We start from the raw sequence: 20,362 nt of genomic DNA on the forward strand, positions 1-20,362 counted from the left end.
CAATGGCCAGGGGTGCCTTTGCACGGCTTCGGCTAGTGTGCCAGCTGCATCCCTTTCTCAAGAAGGCAGATCTGGCCACAGTTACCCACGCCTTAGTCATGTCATGGCTGCATTACTGTAATGTGCTCTACGTGGGGCTGCCCTTGAAGAATATCCAGAAACTGCAGCTAGTGTAAAATGCGGCAGCTAGGGTTTTATCTGGAGTTGCCCAGTGGGAGCACACCACACCCATTTTTAAAGAGCTGCAGTGGCTACCAGTTTGTTTCTGGGTCCAATTCAAGGTGCAGATTTTTGTTGGAAGTGAAGGACTCTGCACTGTGTCATGTCTCAGTGACAGAGGGGGACAGACTAGTGAGTCAGAGGGCTAGAGAGGTCAAGACATTGGTCATCCCTTCTCTACTGCTCTGACACTATCCCTTTGGTATGTAGATTGCTACTCTTAGGGACTAACTTCCTGCCTGCCTGCCACTTCCTTCTTCCTCTCTTTCCTTTCTTCTCCCTTGCAACATGCAAGTTCCTCTCTCCCTGCACCATGTGTGCAGAGATGCATCCATGTGCATCCAGCTACCTAGCTAGATTAGAGATCCTATCTCTCCACCGTTCTACTACCTAGAACGGAGTTCACTAATAAATACTCCTTATATTGATTTGAAACTATGAACTTGCTCCAAGTTATTTTGCTCTCAGCATGCCTGGGCAGACTCCACTGTGTTGTGCCTCTGTGCACTCTGCAATATTAGAAGGGTATCTCTTACCAGAGAGAATTCCCAACAGTTTTGACCTTTAATGCCCTTAAAGGTTTGGGCCCGAGATACCTGAAGGACCGCCTGCTCCCAAGGGTTTCTGCCCGCTTGACGAGGTCATCTGAGGGGGCTCTGCTCCAGGTGCCGACAATGAGGGAGGCTTGGTTGTCATGCACATGCGACAGGGCCTTCTCTGTTGCTCCCCCCAGACTCTGGAATGCTCTCCCAGTGGCTATTCGCTCCTCAGTCTCCATCACAGCTTTTAGAAAGCATGTTAAAATCGTGGCTTTTTACCCAGGCTTTTATATGACTGTCTCTGCTACTGCTCTTTGTACTTTGTATTGCTTTTATGCTTGTGTTTTAAATTTTTAATCAGATTTGTTTTATATTTTTAGCTTAATATTTTAATTGTGTCTTCTGAATTGTTTTTTATCTAATGATTCTTTAGCAATTGCCCTCTCAAATGTATCAACATTTTAAAAGTTATCCTTACCTCTTACTACCACAGTTGTTCTCAGTGGCCTTTTTCTTATAGCCTGGCTCTTTTATTATTATTACAAAAGTCTGGTTCTGCATTACAATAAGAATTACTATTCTTTGGATGGATTACTTCTTAAATTAACTTGTAGAACTACACTTTGATAGAAAACACTCAGTGTGATCCCTGAGCTTGATATCAAAGAATGTATACGAAGCAAAATACTTCAATACAACCACTTACCTCTGATATGGACATCTGTAGTTTGTTAGCAACTGTGGAAGTAAAGCAGTTGAAGTAATGATTTTTCTTTTATTCAGCTAAGTTCTGTTGCTAATATTATTGCCCCATACCCCAAGAAGACACGAGACACAAAGGTTTTGGTGTAAACAAGGGCCACAATTTTTTATTTTAAACTTCGAAGGAACTTATTAACAAGCAGGGATTGGCTCTCCACCCCTACAGTGCAGTATCTAGAGGCATGCCCCACCAGGGCATGTCTCCCCTACAGCCTAGGGTGATGCACTAGGGCTCCAGGCAGCCCCAATGCTCTAGAGCAGGAGCTGCCCATCTTAGCCAGCCTAATGCCAGGCCTCTGCCATAGCAGCCATAGCAGCTTAGCCTGACAGAGTAGATCGATCCAGGCCAGGCCTCCCTGAGCCGTCCAACCTCTAGGGAGTTGACCTGTCCGAGCTATAGCCAAATGTTTACCTACAGGTGCTCACCGACCTCAGATGTTATTTCAAACCACACTGTACCTGCCACAGCGGGGGTTAGCCACGCTTAACACCCCGCACCGCCCACCAACCATGCAGCACTGCCGCCAATCCCTGCTTTAAATCCCTCAAAAATAAACTCATCCCCTTGGGCAACAGGTGAACCCCATCCCTGCTAAACAGTTTGGGATCTGAGAAAACTATGACAGAATGAACTAAATACCCACTCCCCAGGGCCAAAGTAAAACGTGTCAAATGGGCATTAACATTTTGTTGAGACTGCTCAATTTTACCTGGGTTCCTGGCACCCCACCAGACTCTACGTTGGATCATATTGGATCAAATCAAAGAGCCAGCATAGTGTAGTGGTTAGAGTGCTGGACTGGGACCAGGGAGACCCAAGTCCAAATCCCCATGCAGCCATGATACTTGCTGGGTGACTCTGGGCCAGTCACTTCTCTCTCTCAGCCTAAGCTACTTCACAGGGTTGTTGTGAGGAGAAACCTAAGTATGTAGTACACCACTCTGGGCTCCTTGGAGGAAGAGTAGAATATAAATGTAATAAATAAATAAATAAATAAAATAAAAGCTTGGGGAGGCATTCCAGGACCAGAAGGAGTCCTATTGGTAATGGCCAGCCCTGACTGTGTAAAAAAGTCATTCTCCCCCGTGCACCACCAGGATATCTGATGGAGGGTTAGATGACAGGAAGTCCTGAAGCATGGGCCAAAAACTGGGTAGTTGGGTACCAAACAGTGAGGTGCTAGCTTAAGCCCAGAGGACCATGGAATAGCAGCATAACAAAATACATGCAGGAGCTGCCACTCTGCCAGCACCTGCAAAAGGAACAGAAGGATTGCACATCCTGCCGATTGCCCAGCACATGCTGGCATGCTTCCCCAAACTGAGTTGGGTGCACATCTGCAAGGAGCTGGCCAGACTGCAGGCCCCAAAGACCACAGCATGGCCACGGATCAGAGCATGCACAGGAGCCGCTGCTCTGCCAGCACCTGCCAAAGGAACAGAAGGATTTTAATGCCCAGCACCAAGCCAGGGAGTGCACATCCCAGCTTGACATGCATATTGCAGAAGTGCCTGGACTCAGCTGCCCCATATGCTTTAAATAGCAGCCGCATCAGAGCCCCTTGAAGGGGCGAGGTCAAGCTAATGCAGGGAGCAGGTTCAACCTGTTAATAAGCCCCTTGTGCAATGCCGCCATAGCTGATATGCATCAAAGGCTGGCCAATGCCAGCTTGAAAAAGCCAGCCTTTTATTTCTCATCCCTTCATAAGACACCAAGCCAGGGCTGTATGCTTCCAATATATTGGAAAGACCCTATTCCACTATATTAGAAGGACCCTTTTCGGATCCTTATACTAAATATATCCCCCAATTAATTGCTGGGCTAATACCAAACTAAGCCGTGATTCACAGAACTGCGCTGTGTGGATGTGAGCCTCCCCACATGCTATGTGAGATGCAGTTTGAAGAAAGAATGCAATATCAACCGGGTCAAACCTGGGTGTAAGGCAACCCTCTATGACCATCCCAAGTTCTATGCGAACTGCCTAGGGAGTCCCCACACCGGGTGGAAAATAGCATTCATATACTAGGTCACCTGAGCTGTATGGTGTAAGCTGCCCCAGTGCACCCAGCTCCCCAAAACTCAGGGACCCTGGTGTGGGCCCCTGGCATCAGAAACCCAGGAGATCCTTGCCCAGCTGGATGCACCAGAGATGAGGCCATCCCCTTCAGTTGCCTAGGTTTAAGCGTGGGCCCTCTGCACCACAAGTAGTCCACCGTCGCTGTTGTGGGTCCAGGCTCATCTGTCTCAAAAGGCCACCCCCACCTCCGATCCAGTGTCCTGGTCCAGGTTTCTGCTACATAAATTCAGAGCATACTGCAGGGACATTGAGAGCAGAGATAGTGAGTGAGGGGCTCCCTACCATTCTATCTGACTCTACTCTATGACCTCTGATATTTCTTCAGGTATTTCCTGGTGTGTCACACCCCCTCCTTTCCTCCTAGAGAGCCGATGGAAACATATATCACTCTCTGTCTCCTTACCTGTTCCTTATGTAGTTCATTAGATTAAGATTAGACCTTTCCCATCTCAAGTGTACTCTACCGCTAAATGCTTAGGATTTCATTCTATAACTATCCCCATGTGTTTTATTTAAATCGCTGCAACAACTGAACTCTGCCAACTGCTCTGTAACTGGAATGTGTGCTCTGCCTTAGAGCTCTGCTGGATACTACTGGGGTAATATACAACCCCCAGTCAGCTAGATGCAGACCAAGATCCTGCCCTCTTTCTGATGACACTAACCCCAGTTGTAGTATTGAGCATGAACACTGTCTCCTGTGGAGACAGGCCATCCAGCCCACTACAGACTGGCTGTGCAGACTGGCTGTGCTTTGCCTTAGAGTGGCCAAGCGACTTGTCCCTATCACTCATTAACCTTCCCCTTGCATTCTATTACACATTATCCTTCGCCTTGCATTCTGAAGACTCCGAGTTATCTCTGCAGACATGACAGCCAGGCTCTGTAGAACTTGCCCCTCCTTCACAGGCCAAAGAATACCTTTTGTTTGCTGAAAAACCATTGCACTTTGGTCCCCAGCTCGCAGATTTTTGTCCTCTCAATAAGCTGAATTCCTTATAGGAACATAGGAAGCTGCCATTTACTGAGTATTGGACTATCAAGTTCAGTATTGGACTATCAAGTTCAGTATTGCCCACACAGACTGGCAGCAGCTTCCCCACAGTTGCAGTGGGAGTCTTTCTTTCTCCTATCTTGGGGATGCCTGGGAGGGAACTTGGAACCGGTATGTTCCTTCCAGAGCAGCTCCATCCCCGAAGGGGAACATCATGTAGTCTCTCACCCATATGCAACCAGGGCAGACCCTGCTCAGCTAAGGGGACCAATCATGCTTGCTACCCCAAGTGTGCCCCAATGCTGCAAGGCCTGTAATCCAGAGGCACAAAACTTTGAGGCAAGGATTGTAAAATCTTTTCCATAACTGCCTGACCTGCAGCCTCATGTGTAAATGCAAACCAGGGGATACCCTGCTTAGGCAAGGTGGCAATGCATGCCAGCTACTTCAGGGCCAGCTAAAAACTTAAAATTTGTTTGGTCTGGCCCTCCAAGGCTCCCAAACTGCTCCCCAACATTTCCATCTGTTTTAAAATGATTTAACAGTGTGTTTATATTGTCCTAAGCCAATGCTTCAAATGATTGTTTGTTAGTTTCTTGTTCTTTTGTTGTTTTACACCACCCAGAGCCTTTGGATAAGGCAGTATAAAAATGAAACAAACAAATAAATAAAAATTACAATAAAATAAATATAGATCACAGTCCTTATAAGGTTTGGCCTGCTTTCCCTTTGCATTCTGTGTCTACCTGTGCATCAGATAATGGGTGCAACCGAGTGACAGGCACACCTAAGTCCCGTATAAGTAATTCGTACTGATTTTGAATGGGAGGTTAGTGATCCTAATGTTTTGGCCAGAGACAGACAATCCCAAATGAGGCTGGCTCCCATCCTTCTAATGTCAGTATGACTAAGACTATTAGAAACACACACGGACTAGAGTGAATATGTAGAATACAGTGAATATGTAAGAATGGGTTGTTAGTTACAATTGATTTGGTTCCCACTGTTTTCAGGGGTGGGTGGGAGACTGACACCCAGCCATGTATGCTCAGTGAGAATAAGCTCACCAAGTTAAATGGGGCTTCCTCTTAAAGTGTGCATAGAATTGCAGTATGAGTCACAACTAAACTTAGCTGGATGGAGGTTGATGTTATTAGGCTATTTTATCATGTTGCAACGATTATAAAGAGTTTTCCCCAATTAAGTTCAAAATTATTCAGAAATTCCCCGCTAATACCTTTTTATGTAAACACATTTTGGCCTAAAAGGCAAGAATTGGGTCAGTAGTGAAAGTTCAAGAAAACGGAATTAATGAGCTGAACTATGGTAACTTTTGTATAGGAGAATCATGTGGGAAGCTTTTGTTACCATTGACTGAGCACACACCCCATGCCCACTCTCCCCCTCAGCCCCACCCATGGGGAACCGTGGCTGGGAAGCAAACTGCCGCATGAAGAGGCCCGCTATGCCATCCGTGCTCCCCGAGGAGGCTGCCCATTGAGCCCAGCCCTCCCCTGGGCTGCAAGCCCTTTGCCAAACCATGGGAGGCGTCATGGCAACCCCCCCATTTTCTCCATCCCCACCGCACTGCAGTTGCCGCCACCACCCCGCAGGGTGGGAACACGTCCTCACCGCCATGCGCCTACGAAGACAAGGCCGCAAGTTCGCACAGCCTGCCCACTCAGCCAGTTGAGCTCTGGCCTCCACGTCTGCTCTCTTTGCTTCCGATGAGCAGACTGAAGCCAAAGATGTTGCCAGCTGTTGGGCTCTGGCCCCACACAAGCAGGGCAGCCAATAGGCTTCACCTGCACCTTGTGCTTCTTGCAGGGGGACGGAGGCAAAAGAACCAAGAAGGCAGTCATCTAAAATGTAATGGATTCTGTAATGGCATTCTGTCTCTAAAGTAGTTAAATGTTGGTGTTGATGACTTATTTCCATTCAGATGTATTGTTCTCAAAATAGAAATTGCACTGCACTTCTTTACAGATTTGCTGCATCTGTATTATGCTTTGGGGAGCATCATCCATAAGTCATTGTTCACCCCATTTATTTAGCGCCAGCTATCTCAGTACTAATATATGCTTAACTGTACAGTTTTGGGATTTCCAGTTCTTAGGACACTATTATTAAACACACTACAGTCATCCCCATGACTGTTTTGGGCAGGGCTGGGGAGGAGGAGGGGAAGGCAGGGCAAAACATATGATCTCTGTTGTTCTCATGCCACATGGCCAGGGCATGAGCAATCACCAAGTAGCGAGGGAGCAGAAGAAGGCAAGCTGCAGCCTCCCAAATTCCACAACACACTGTGTGAGGAGTGCACGCACTGGGGGATTTCCCTGCCACTGGGCACTCTAGCTGCCCAGCCACACAACTAGGGACTGAGGTACAAGGGAACACATCAGTAAAAACCCAGGTAGAAAACTTGGGCTACCTGGCAGGGCAGCACCAGGATTGGGACTGATCCTGGCACTCGATATGAGCAGCCGTACCCAGGGCTGTGCAAGCCCAGGTAGGACTGCTTCTGTTCATGTCCTCACTGTTGTATTAGTGCACCAAAAATAACATATATTGTCAGGTAAAATAAACTCATACAGATGGTATGGTCTATGGTAGTCACAGAAATCATTTGGGCTTCCATTGATAAACCTGGTCCTTTAAGAGGAGTGTGATACCATATAGAAAAGACTGAAACCCTCTCCCATCAACTGAAATACCAATTAACAGTATCTCTGCCTTATTTGGATTCAGCTACAGTTTTTTATTCACTCTACTACTGACCCCAGTATGTCCATGACCAATTGATTGTGAACTTTCTGTGACTAGGAAATTTTCAAGATGGCAATTTATAGCTGCTTAATTATGGTTACAGTTAGGGGTATTCAGATGGTGAACATCTCTTTCTGACTCCCCCCCCCCACCGACAATTGGCCCTTCAATCCAAGAAATAATTTAAAAGTTGTACATTCTAAACATTCCTGAAAATGGCAGAGTGGAAAAAAAAGTGAGAGTTAGGAGCAGCAGTGTGGAAATTAAGCATGAGCTGGAATGAGCTGCTACCTGCCTGTGGGCATCAGAAATGGCTGGCATGCCCCTCAATGCAATACCTGGGTGCACCTCTACAGTCCTATGGTGTGCAGGCAACTTCTGTTCATCTAGCTATCATGCTGCTGTTTTCTCTCACATCAGCGGATAAACAACAACAACAACAAATATTTATATACTGTTTTTCAACAAATGTTTCCAAAGCAGTTTACATAGAGAAATAATATATAAATAAGATGGATCCCTGTCCCCAAAGGGCTCACAGTCTAAAAAGAAACATAAGATAGACATCAGCAACAGTTAGGGGAGGTACTGTGCTGGGGGTAAATAGGGCCAGTTACTCTTCCCCTGCTAAATAAAGAGAATCACCACATTAAAAAGGTACCTCTGGGCCCAGTTAGCATTAAAGCCCTTTTTGCAGAGCAAGCCCACACAAGTGAAAGAAAAAATGCTGAATCATCTCCCCCTCTGAACTTTCCAAACAAGGCTTCTCCTTAAACTTTCCTGTAATTTTTTTGTAGGTCCTAAAGGCTGCCCCTACCACCAGCTTATCAACATTGCTTGACCCCCCATCCCCTGGGCTTGGGTGGAGATCCCGGGGAAAACTCTCTTTCTTCTGCTATTGGAAAAGTATACAAAAACCTTCCAAGAGCAAACCTACACATAGTGGGAAAACTGATCGCCAGGGCCAGGGCAATTGTTCCAAGCCCCACACTGGCACAGGCCCTGCTCTGGGCACACTGCAGTGCAGCCTGCCTTCCTCTCTCTCCCAATCCCAGTCCCAGCCACTTATCTTTTACTGTGCACAGTTTAACAGACATTTAGCACTGAAGTTACCCTTCACTAAAATACTCCTTGTCTGTGACCTATAATGTGTTTACAGGTAGATATTTGTCCAGTGACTATAGTTGTAATACAAAAAGTTGAATAGAGAAATGCCTCAATGAAGAGATATTTCCTAGAGCAGTAAGCGGGTTTGAAGCTGCTGTTGCTGTGCTGCCCATGCTAGTATGTGCTGCCCATGCTAGAATCAATCAACATGGGGATTGACCCAGAGTCATTTAGATGTCAGGAGTGATAAGTTACTGTGTATCACTCCAGTTATCAGGAATTATATCTCTTTCAAAAGTATCATGGTTGCTGGAAGAAGCAGCTTTCTGGTAACATAATTGGACTTATAGAAGTCCCATGTTACATTTTCACTCCCTTTATCCAAGTAGCTCAGAGTGGCATACATGGTTCTCTTCCCATTTTATCCCTTTGAGGTAGGCTGGGTGGGAGTAGGTCAGCCAGTTAACTTTGTAGCTGAGTGGTAATTCAAACCTGGATCTTCCCAGTCCTAGTCCAACATTCAAACCACTCCAAAAAGAAGGATTCTTTAGATTGAAATGATGGTTTCCTTTTATGAACTTTCCTTCCATTCCAATTGTTTCTCTCCTAATTCCTAGGCTATTAACACTGCCGTTAAGAGTAAAATTCCCTGTGTGGTGGTGGAAGGTTCTGGTCAGATTGCAGATGTGGTTGCAAGCTTAGTGGAGGCGGAAGGTACAGTTACTTCTTCATCTGTCAAAGAGAGACTGCTCCGATACTTGCCTCGCACTCTTTCTAGACTCACAGAAGAAGAGACTGAGAGTTGGATCAGATGGGTGAGTGTGTTACTTTAAGCCCACATAAGCCCTGCACATAAGTCTTAGAGGGCAAATAAGCTTTTATTGTTTGTGCCTTGTATCACCCTTGCTGCAATGTGATGATTGCTAGAGTTTCTGCTAGGGAGAGTTTATTAGGGGTTTAGGTGTACAACTAGAAAGGCTTTTGTCAGAACCATGCCTCAAGCAAATGAAAATGGGTTTGGGGAGAGACCTCTCTATGTGGTTGTTTCAGAACACTCACATTTTAGCACTCAACACTTCATCGTTATTAAACTTGAACAGTTAGCATTTTGAAAAATATGCATTTCCCCAAAGGATTGATTGTATTAAACTATACTGGGCAGAACTTTCAAACCTGATACTTCTGGGAAATAGATCCTTGCCTGAAACTGCTCATGGATGGATTGCTTGTATGCTCTGTTAAAGCGAAAGTGCTGGTCTGCAAAGGAAATTCAAGTCATCAAGGGTAGTGTTTCTTATATGGACATGGAGGCAAGGAGTCAATATGGCAGTTTACTGGTCACTTTGGACTGTTGTGGTTTGGTTATTCCCTTTGTTTCTGGAAGATTCATGTTTCCTGTTTAGAACATCACTGTAGATATAAACTGCCATGGAACAAATTCTAGAATAATTATACTCTAGAACTGATATAATTTATATGTTTATAGCTTTCACCACATACACTAAAGTGTCCCTTACCTTGACATGTAGGTAAAGCACGTGAAGCTTGTTCACATATTCGAGCTTTATTCCACTCGCAGAGGGAAGGAAGCTAGCACATGGAGGCTTTCCTGATCTTTCCTTCTGCAGCAGTCTCCTGTGCCCCAAAGAGCCTCTTCAGAGAGTCCAAGATCTCTCCAGAAAGTGAGATGAGGTGTGTGTGTGGGGGGGGGGGGTGTCACTGAAAATTGGGCAGAACTCATGGAAGGTGCCTCCCGCCTATATCCAGCAATTATACTTGCAGCCCCCCACATCCCATCCCACCCCCTTCTGGATGGTTCCCTAACTCTCAGGAGAGGCATCTCCATTGGCAAGCTGCCCAAAGGATTCGTGGGTGCCTGCATTTGTTTCATCTCAAGATGTTTGTTCTCTTGAAAGTGGTAGGAAAAACTGAGGGCATGGAACATTTCAATATTCTGTTTTTAGAATGGCATGAACTCCCAATTAAGTTATCATTTAGTGTGGGGGAAATGGCTTTCTCACTTAATGACCCAGTGCTTCATCAGGATGTCTCTCTTTTGGTCCATTACCTGATCAGTGTAATCATCTAGAGGGCAGCAATAGTTTGTCAGAAATGTTTCTCAGTGCTGCTAATGATGCTCTTACATTTTGTACTTACCATGTTTTGTTACTATGGATTTTTAAAAGCCCTGTTACATTTTGTTCTTTCATGATTATTTTCTAGGCATTCAATACATACCCATCAAAAATATTTACTTTAACCTCATTGGTTCCCATTTCCAATTTTGTTGTATTCCTGGCATTGGTAACATTGTGGGGAAAGGCAGGAAGGTGTGTCATCCACAGAGGCTATGGATCCATCAGTGTGTTATCCATAGAGGCTATGCCCTGCATTTTGCATTTTAAATGCATTTGCAGTAAATGTTTTAGGAAGTTGGAATACATGCTCACTTTTAGGCAGTTCTGTGTTGATCTATAGCATTATCGGTCTTAGCAGAAAAAGGAACAAAGTGATGCTACACTATATAGGAGTAGGAGCTACACCCAGGTCCTTTTTTAATGGGTCGGGGGGGAAGGCAATTGCCCTGGACCTCATAGATGGAGGGTCCCAGGGCAGTAAAACTGATTTGTTAAAATATAATCCCAGGATTAAGAATTATTTCAGTGTTTGGGGGTATTCCCCACACACTGGCTAATAGCCCCCACAAACACTGGCTATAGCCAGCCATGCACTCAAGAGAGAGATGGGCTTGCTGACCCCACAGCACTCACCATCATGTGGACACTCCTATTGATGGTGGGGAAAACTCAGTGCATCTTAAATATCATCGCTGCTGTGATGAACTCCCATCATTCCCAATGGGAGGTGGGTCACAGTTGCTCCTATACAGTGTTTAGGATGCACAGAGTTTCCCTTGTCATCTGCAGGAGTGTCCATGTGATGGTGAGTCCCACAGAGCCAGCAAGCCCACATCTCTCTTGGGTGCACAGCTTGCTGTGTGATTTTGCACACCCCTACAGCTACTCCATTTACTGGGCCATTAACTTCAATGAACAATGGTAGTCTGGATGTTTGACCTGAAAATGTAATCAACATACAGTATGACCCTATGCTATAAGCCATTGCCTTCTCCTAGCTTGCCTGATGGTTCTAATATGGGAACTGTGTAGACTTCTGAATGGAGCAGCTGGTGGGAGAAATCTGAGAGTATGGGACAAGGGTTAGGGTTAGGGTCTGTTTTTCTCCTTGTGAATGGCTTGGTGCCTCTGAAGGTTTGGCAACTGAATCAACTTTCCATCCTAATGCTTTTTCTGCACCAGAAAAAATGTCAGATCCAATCCAACATGATCCAATCCGACATGAAAATTGTCAGAATTGGAATTAGGGCCCTTTAAAGTTCTCTGATAGTCAGATCACATCAGATTTTCAGTTGGAATCTCCAATTTAGGACAGATAAGGGATCAATGTTAAACCTTTATCTCTTACCTTTTATTAAAACAATTGTGTGTTTTTTTTAAAAAAACACCTCTCAAATTACTGGGCAGAAAGTTCTCAAATTTCTCATGAGGTTGTTCTCATGACCAGATGGGGGTGGGCTGGTGGGCTGTAGGGGTGTGCAAAAATTGTTCACTGTTCACCTCGAACCGGGTCAGTTCAGTGGCTCAATCGTGAGCCATACTTCAGTCCACAATCGAACCAAACCAAGCCTTGTTCAGGTGAACTAGTTCAGCAGTGAACGGATGGTTGGGTGCGGGGGGTGAGAGAAGTAGAAACGTTCTTACCTGGCCAGTGAGGCTGCTGGCACTGTTGCTCTCCCCACTAGTGTGAATGCACAGAGACCAGAACCATGCCACTGCCGTTAGGGTGACTTTGTAAACAAGGCATCACTCATACATGGGGCTGTGCCATAGGGGTGTGCACAAAAACACCTGGACCGGTTTGGTTCAAATTCGAACTGGACCCAAACTGGACTGGGCCAGTTTGGTTTTGCTGCCCATCGAACTGCCCTCCCAGTTTGCTGCCCTCCCAGGTGGTGGGGGGTCTGCAGAGGTCCCTCCTCCCCCTGCCAGACTTCTTTTTTGTAAAAATCATGTCTTCGGCCCTTTCCAGGCCAATTTCCTGATGTGATGGCGATTTTGGAGGTTACTGCTCCTGCGCAGTGGGACCCCACATGGCCTGGGACCTGGCCATGCAGAATCCCACTGCGCAGGTGCATCAGCCTCCAAAATGGCAACCACGCCAGGGAATAGGCCCAGAAAGGGCCAAAGATGCCCAAACCAGGCAATTTTTACAAAAAGGAAGGTCTGCAAGGGGAGAGGAAACCTCTACAGACCCACCACCACTTCAGAGAAGCTCCCTCTGGAGAGGGTAATATAAAAAAGGGGGGATTATGAAAAGGATTGACGAACCCCCGAACTGGGGGTGCGTGTTTCAGTCCGGGGTTGAGCTGAACTGGGGGTGGTTTGGTTCAACCCCAAACCTTCAAACTGAAGTGTTCTATATCTAACCGGTTCAGATTCGAACCTGTTTGCACACCCCTACTGTGTTGGGGGGGGGGCGCAGCAGCTGTGCTGGCCAGGTAAGAACCTTACTACCTCTCTTGCCACCCCCGTCCAACTGCCCCTTAGCATTTTCAGCAGGATGCATACTCTTTTACTTGTAAAGGAGAATTGCTACCAGATTCCCCTTTACAAGTATTAGCCACCTGAACTGCCGAACCAGTTTGGTGAAATTGACTGGCCAGTTGGTTAGATTGAACTGGTTTGGCAGCATGTGGTTCAGCTCGAATTCTATTTTAATTCATGCCGAACCACAATTTTTGGTTTGCACACACCCCTAGTGGGCTGGAGGGAAGACAAGATCTTACCTTCCTGCTCCTAGACAAGTAGAGCCTCCTTTTGGCTCTGCAGGTGCACCCACACTAACGCCACACAGGTAGTCCAACCAGAGCTAAAATCAGGAGCTGGGGCCTCCAGCTATTCCACAATACACTGTGGAGAGGCAGTACAGCAACAGCTCTCCTCTGCCTGGCCCCACTTACTCTATGGTTAACATGGCTTCCTGGGAACAGATTAAAAAGTACTGGTGGACAACCCAAGCAAAAGCTATAACAGCCTCCATTTTCATCCTACCTCACTTTTAACTTCTATAGTGAGTCTGGTCTATCCAGGTTTGGAATTGCTGGGTTGGGAGGACTGCCCCAGACAACCACAGGTCAACCACTGCCCCAGACAACCACAGGTTGTCCTACTCAGGCTCATGGCATTACTACAAAATTATAGCACAAAGTATTTGAATTTTTAAGGAAAATGGTCCACCCATTGATTTTTAAAGAATATTTTAAGGGTTTAAAATGTTTTAAAAGTGCCATAACTGCTAACTGCATAACTGCTTTGTTTCATGGCAAAAAGTTACAAGAAGTTCAGAAATTGAAGCCCCCCACCCTGAACATCAAGCATGCCTTATTTGGAGGAAATTGCTTCTTGCCTTCATATGAAAGGAGTGGTATCCCACTTTTGGCATATGTTATAATTCCAGAGTGAAATTCACATTCACATCTTCAAAAGGACACTGTCAAGTTTCATATAGCTAGACTGCCCTTGATCCTGTCCTAATCTAGTAAAAAAATTGCATTGAAATACTAGGATTAAGATGTGAAATTTCGCATGGTGGTAATACATGGCCATATTATTCAGTACGTGTGGTTTTAAGGGTACTGGTCCACCAATAGATTTTAAATGAATTTTTCATATAGTGTGGATAAGTAAAACTGGTAATCTGAGTAATCTGATAAACTATCTTTGTCCCGCCTCAGAAGCACTGTAATTGGAAGACAAGACTCAGACCATCTGACGCATTGCAAACTGCCAGCTTGATCTGTCACTCTAAAACATTCCTCCCCTCCCCCAGCTAGGGATGTGCAAACAGGTTTTAATTCAGACCAAACAGAGCATTGCATTGGCAATGCCAGTCCGAGTTCGAACTGATTGAGCCAGGTTTGGTTCAAGGTGGTTTGAAGGTTCTAGAGGCCATTTTAAATGTTGTCTTCCATTTTGTGTGACTTGTGTTGCTTGATTTCATTGGCGGAGCTCTAGCTTCCCTGATTGGCCTCTCTGGTAGGCTCTGCACTGTGCCAATCCTTGAGAACTGGCACCCTATTGGCTGGTGGGGGGGAGGTGTGGGCTCTCAATCTCCTATTCCAATCTCCTATTCCCTTCTGCCTGTTTTCCCCATCCCCCCCCCGCTTTAAACCTGATTGGCTCTGTGTGTGTTTGTTCTCTGCTGCTGGTTCCCCCCAACCGAGTGTGTGAGTGAGTGTCTCTCTCTCCCCCCTGGGCCAGGGGTCTAGGCCCTTTGGCCAGAGGCCTCTCTTTGAACCATTTCAGTAACCTCACAGGCACGACCCACCCCACACTGTTTTGGCTTCTGTGGCTGGCTTCTGCTTTTAAACCTGTTGGCTGAGTTTATAATCAGTTCAGCAGCCACTGCCAATTGTTATCATTTGGTGGGGGGGGGGTGTTCCTTGTTTTCTGGAGCAGAATCTTTTCTTTGTTAACCCTTTTCTTGCTGTGCTTAGCACACCACCTGCTCCAGAGTCCAGCAGCACCTCTCTCCCCTTCCATTCCCTTCCCCCTCAACCCCTTCCACATCCCCACAACTATTTTTTCCACATCAGCCTTTTTATTTATTTAATCAATGTTTATTTTAATTGGCAGCACTAATGTGCCTCGTGTGTCTGTGACTAGCACTGACAAGGGCATTGCGAGAGCTTCCGTTAAGCAGGGCATGCTGCCAGTCAAGAAACGACCTGGTCAAGTGGACTCATGTCTCTTCACCTGCATCATAGGAGAGATGATGGCCACTGATGACCAGCCTTTTCAGGTGGTTGAGAACTCTGGCTTCCACTGGATACTCCAGCTGCTAGCTCCCGACTACACCATCCCCTTAAAGACCATGTTCAGCCAGAACATGGTCCCCTCTCTGTACAGGCAGTGCAGGGAGCTCGTGTCAGCCATGCTGCATGCAGTAACAGCTGGCTCCAGTGTGCATTTCACCACTGATCTGTGGAACAGTGTGAGTGGGATGCACGGTGCTTTCATGGCCCTGACTGCCCACTGGTGGGGTCCGGAGAGAGGGGACCTCCGGTGCTGCTTCTGGCTCCAGCGCATCTCATACCGCATTTTGGCACAGGTGGGAGATGGTATTGATGAAGGGAAATTCCACTATCCCCTTTCACCTTGTTGTGTCACCTACTTAAGTCCTAAAGGTCACAAGTTTCTTCACTCTGCTGTTATAGGGCCCCTTTTCCTAGAAACAATACTCTGCCCCACCTGACTAGAGATAAGCACCTGTTGACCATACCTTGCCCTGCCTGACTAGGGATAAGCACAGCTAAAGCTGATTGGTGTATTATTGCTGTTTTCTGCCTTGTAATTGGTTCACCTTGTCTAAAAATGGCTAAGCTTTATTCTGCTTGTACAAGTATGATTGGTGTATACCATGAAACTTTGGCCTCTGATAGGCCCTGTTCTCATCTTATAGTCTGTAAATAGTATAAAAGACTAGTGCCAAAAGCCTGAGTGTTTGCTCTTGGAAGAGAGACACCTGGCATATTGTGATCAATAAAAGCTTGAACCTGATGGATGGTGATGGCCTCTGTTCATTAAATGAACCCAGAATTCCCAGAATTTCTCCATCAGTACTGATAGCCAAAATGTGTAGGTCTGGCTCATGGACTAATGGAAATTAAGATCTAGGAGGAAGTGGCTGGAAACATTATTATTAGACAAATTGACTTTGAATAACAGACTTCAACAAATATTGCAGTTTTGATGCAATCATTGCTAGCTCTGTGTTCATTATTTTACTGGGCTTTGGAAAAAATGAAGCAATCATTCTGGTCTTTGTATGAGATCTTGAAATCATACCCAGAGTGTACTATGTAATATACACATTAAAAAGTACCCTTTTCCAGCCAAATATCCATGTGGTTTAAATAATGTCAAAAGTAGTGCAGCAGCTGGTGGTAGCGCAAAGTGACAGTGGCTTCTCTTCTCACCTGACTCCCCCCAGGTTCTCTGCCATCGTGCTCTCTGTGTGCGTAGTCAGTCTGGTGAGTGACAGACCATGGGACGCAGAGCCTGGGGGTGCCTAGAGAAAAGAGAAGCCACTGTCATTTTGCACTATCACCACCACACTCCTTTTGACATTATTTAAACCACATGGATATTGGACTGGGAAAGGTTACTTTTTCATGTTTATATAACTTAGTATATAACTTTTCTCCCAAATTTATTTGAATAGTTTGCATCTTTTTCTGCAGAAGCATAATTTTTGTGTATAAGCAAAGGCTAATAGAGTGAAACTTTATCCAGTACAAGTCCTAGCATAATCTCTAATTAGATAGAAGTGGAAAAATTATTTGGAATTTTTTAGTAGCTTATTGGAAACTGATGACAACTACTTATATTTGTTCATAGCTAGGTTTTCATCATGGTGTGCTTAGCTTACTACCTGGTTAAGTTGTCTGAAAGGCTGATATATTTAAGGTACTGTTAATTATCTTAGCTGTTACTTTCTTATTGAGAATTATGTACCTTAATTCTAACAATCTTCAAGAAAAGTAGAGCTAAGAGACTGAAATGCAAGGTAAGATGTCCCCAGGTCAAATTTCTCCACTTTATGTGATGCCTTGTTTATATCATCTTCATCATCATTATTTATACTCTGCCCCTCCAGTGCACTACTGTTTGGGGTGGCTCACAACAGTGAGATAGACACAAGTTACAATAAAAGTAATAAAATTAAATTAATCAAGAAAAGAAAAAAGAAGAAAAAAGTTGTCAGATTATAAACCACCCTCAGATAGATTAAACTTTGAATTTCCTTGTGCAGATCAAAGAAGTACTTGAAAGTCCTCATCTGTTAACTGTGATCAAAATAGAAGAAGCTGGAGATGAAATTGTGAGCAATGCCATTTCATTTGCCCTGTATAAAGGTGTGAATTATTTTGGTCATTATTGCATTGTTTGTTGCATTTTAAATGAATTTTATAAGCCGCCTTGAGCATTTGCAGGGGGGCAGATGTTAATATTAATTAATTAATTAATTAATTAAACTCACTTTGTTAAAGTGGGGTATGAAAGAGCACTCTGGGAGTATTATCAAATTCGTAGGGCTAAGATCAAGATATAGTTTCTACAGTCTCATTTCTTCAAAAAGAATAGACTGTTTTTGTAAAGGCCAGCGAATAAAATTATTCCAACTTGGAACTGAAATTATTTCCAGTTAGCAGACAAGCTTGAAAAGAGCTTAGTAATGTATCTTGGGCAAATATTGTCTGACTCCTACTATTATGGAACCATGGAATAGATTTTCCACAGGATTTGAAGATCCATTTTTAAATTTGGTAGATCTGTCCATGCATTGAGTCTTTGTTGTTGGGGTTCAGCAGGAGCATACCATTTCCCTGAACTGAATCAACCACATAAATCTTAAGTAATGGATCAAATCATAGGTAATGGATCCCTAGTGGATCAAAGGAGGTAGGTGGATTGCAAATATTGCCATTCTTCCATAGGACAGAATTGTGCAAAAATAAATGTGGTAGTTTTGTATGAATTAGGGGTGTGTATGGAACCGGCTGCTCTGGTTCGGTTCGAGTCTGGACCGGACCCAAACCAGACTGGGCCAGTTCAGTCTGGCACTCCCTTGAACCTCCCCTGCTTCGGTTCGGTCCGGGGGGGTTCACAAACATTTTTTTAAATTAAAAAAAATATTTTTTACTTACCCCCTCCAGGGGACTTGTTGGAGGTGGTGGTGGGTCCATGGAGGTTCCCCCTCCACAAACTGGCCTCCCTTGATGCCCATACTGGCCGTCCAGCCAGCTCTTCGGCCTATTCAGGCCTTCCCCCTCCAACTCAGTGGCCATTTTGGAGGCTGTTGCGCCTGCACAATTGGCCTCTCCGTGATCCAGTCACCTCAATGGTGTAGTTTGCGATGATGTCATCCACCCTGATTCAAGATAGCAGACACATGAACATTTGAGACATAATTGTGTTAACTTGTGAACTGCCTAACCAATTTGAACCAAATTTGCTACAGGTGTAGGGACACATAGGGATGGCTCAGGGGATCATCATTTTTTTAAAAATTGCTTTTATTAGTATTACAAGTAGAAACAGATACGTTACATCTCTGAGACTCCAACAAGACCAAACAAGTTTGCATACAAAGTCTATCCTTCAAAACCAAAACGAAGAAAAAATACAGTAGTGTTAGTTGAATCTAAAGGGTCCTAAACTAGGCATCAGACATCAACAGCAATCAGTAAAGAATCTTTAACTCCACTACGGGAAATTAGAAAAGAAAAAGTCTGTCCCAACGTGATTGATCATCCCACTAACAAACGGTTTGAGAAGGAGAGAGCCAACCCAACTATGATATATAAAGTAGATATGATACAATTATTTCGAACTCGGGGCAAAGCATTTCCAGTACTCTGTGGTTTGAACATCACAGACGCAAAAAATGATATTGGGTATTATAGATAAGATTCTGTATTCTATAGGGAGGGGAATATAAGTCCCCTTGCTCTAATTTTGTCCTACTTCTGAATTAAGACCTTTATAAGTAATCATAAGAAACAAATTTATTAAAACTTTCAGTAAGTAGGATAACTATGTCTTGTAACGTATATATTTAATAAAGTATGTTTTGTAGTATGTTATTCTCCAATACTCAACAAGGGCAAATCATGGATCTTCTAGCCTTTTCCATCCCATCAGCATTAAATGATATATATATTAACTTATATGTTAAGCTGGTGGGCTGAGACAATCTAGAATGATCACAGGTCATCCAAGAGTCTGGCCAAACTGAAAATGAATTCAAAGAATTTTAAATGCCTTGTTATATCTAACCTAATAACCAGTTTACACAGCAGCAGACTTCACCAGCAAGGTGCTAAACAGTTCTCTTCCAAATGAATTTCAATGTTATGGATAACAAATACAGGAATCTAAATAAAGATAAATCCTACGTAAGAGCTCAAAAACAAGTGTGTAATTTTAGGTGTACTTCAAATATGTCTCAAATATATCCTAATATACATTATTAAGTTCACTTCAGTACCATTTATAATATTGTAATAATCCATACAATAAAGGAAAGATCTCTCAGGCAAGACATATGTTAGTTCTATATGTCACTGTGTTCAAATCACACCCTAGGTTGCTTCAATCCCTTCATACTAGCGCTCTCCTCCAAAAATCATTTGGCTACCTCCTAAAAAATCCATGGGAGATTCAAACAGCTACACAGAGAAGGCTTGTTAATGTCTGTAGGCTCGACTAAAAACCTAATCATCAGAGGGAGTAGAGTTTAGAACTCTCACAGAACATTCCCCCTAAATTCAGTTAATTATTGGGCAACTATATATGCAAAATGGTTTCAACCAAGATTATCCAATGGAGAGGAAAATAGGAGTTAAAAAACGCTAATTCTGGCATACCAGGAGTAATATGTGTGTTATAAATACAAAGCCACAAATCCACCAGCCCATGAAATTCAATCACAAACTGGAATACAAAAACCATAATAAAATAATGAACAAAGATCAGCTAAACCTTTAGTAGTCCCACTCCTCTGTAATGAAAACCAAATAAACATACCAGAGAGATAAATGGAGGGGACAAAATTCAGCCTTGACTGATCTTTGTAACCTACAACTGGGAGCAAAAAAATGGCAATACATTATCACCTGTATACATGTATCTGATCCGTCACAATTTGCTTCCAATTGTTTGCTTTCAGCTAAACTTCTCAAAGTGTTATTATTAAGTATAATAATAATAATTCAGATATTCATAACAAGCAATAAAAACCCATGG

The 20,362-nt window shown here is 44.2% G+C and overlaps 1 protein-coding gene across 15 annotated transcripts in view; it reads left to right on the forward strand.

The window, feature by feature from the left end:
- Positions 1 to 20,362, forward strand: part of LOC128340074 (transient receptor potential cation channel subfamily M member 8-like) — a 149,754-nt gene that overhangs the window by 45,607 nt on the left and 83,785 nt on the right. For 11 of the 15 annotated variants that reach the window (XR_008313443.1, XM_053284778.1, XM_053284786.1 and 8 more), the window contains 2 exons: positions 9,089 to 9,286; positions 17,367 to 17,469. Coding sequence is in view for 10 of the 15 variants with exons in the window: in XM_053284778.1 (XP_053140753.1) it covers positions 9,089 to 9,286; positions 17,367 to 17,469 (301 nt within the window). In the remaining 5 variants the exon portion in view is untranslated. Of the gene's footprint in view, positions 1 to 9,088; positions 9,287 to 10,000; positions 10,164 to 17,366; positions 17,470 to 20,362 lie in introns of those variants that run through there. The other 4 variants (XR_008313445.1, XR_008313444.1, XR_008313446.1 and 1 more) reach the window with 3 other exon arrangements.

The sequence above is a fragment of the Hemicordylus capensis genome, chromosome 1, assembly GCF_027244095.1.
Source record: "Hemicordylus capensis ecotype Gifberg chromosome 1, rHemCap1.1.pri, whole genome shotgun sequence".
Lineage (NCBI taxonomy): Eukaryota > Metazoa > Chordata > Lepidosauria > Squamata > Cordylidae > Hemicordylus > Hemicordylus capensis.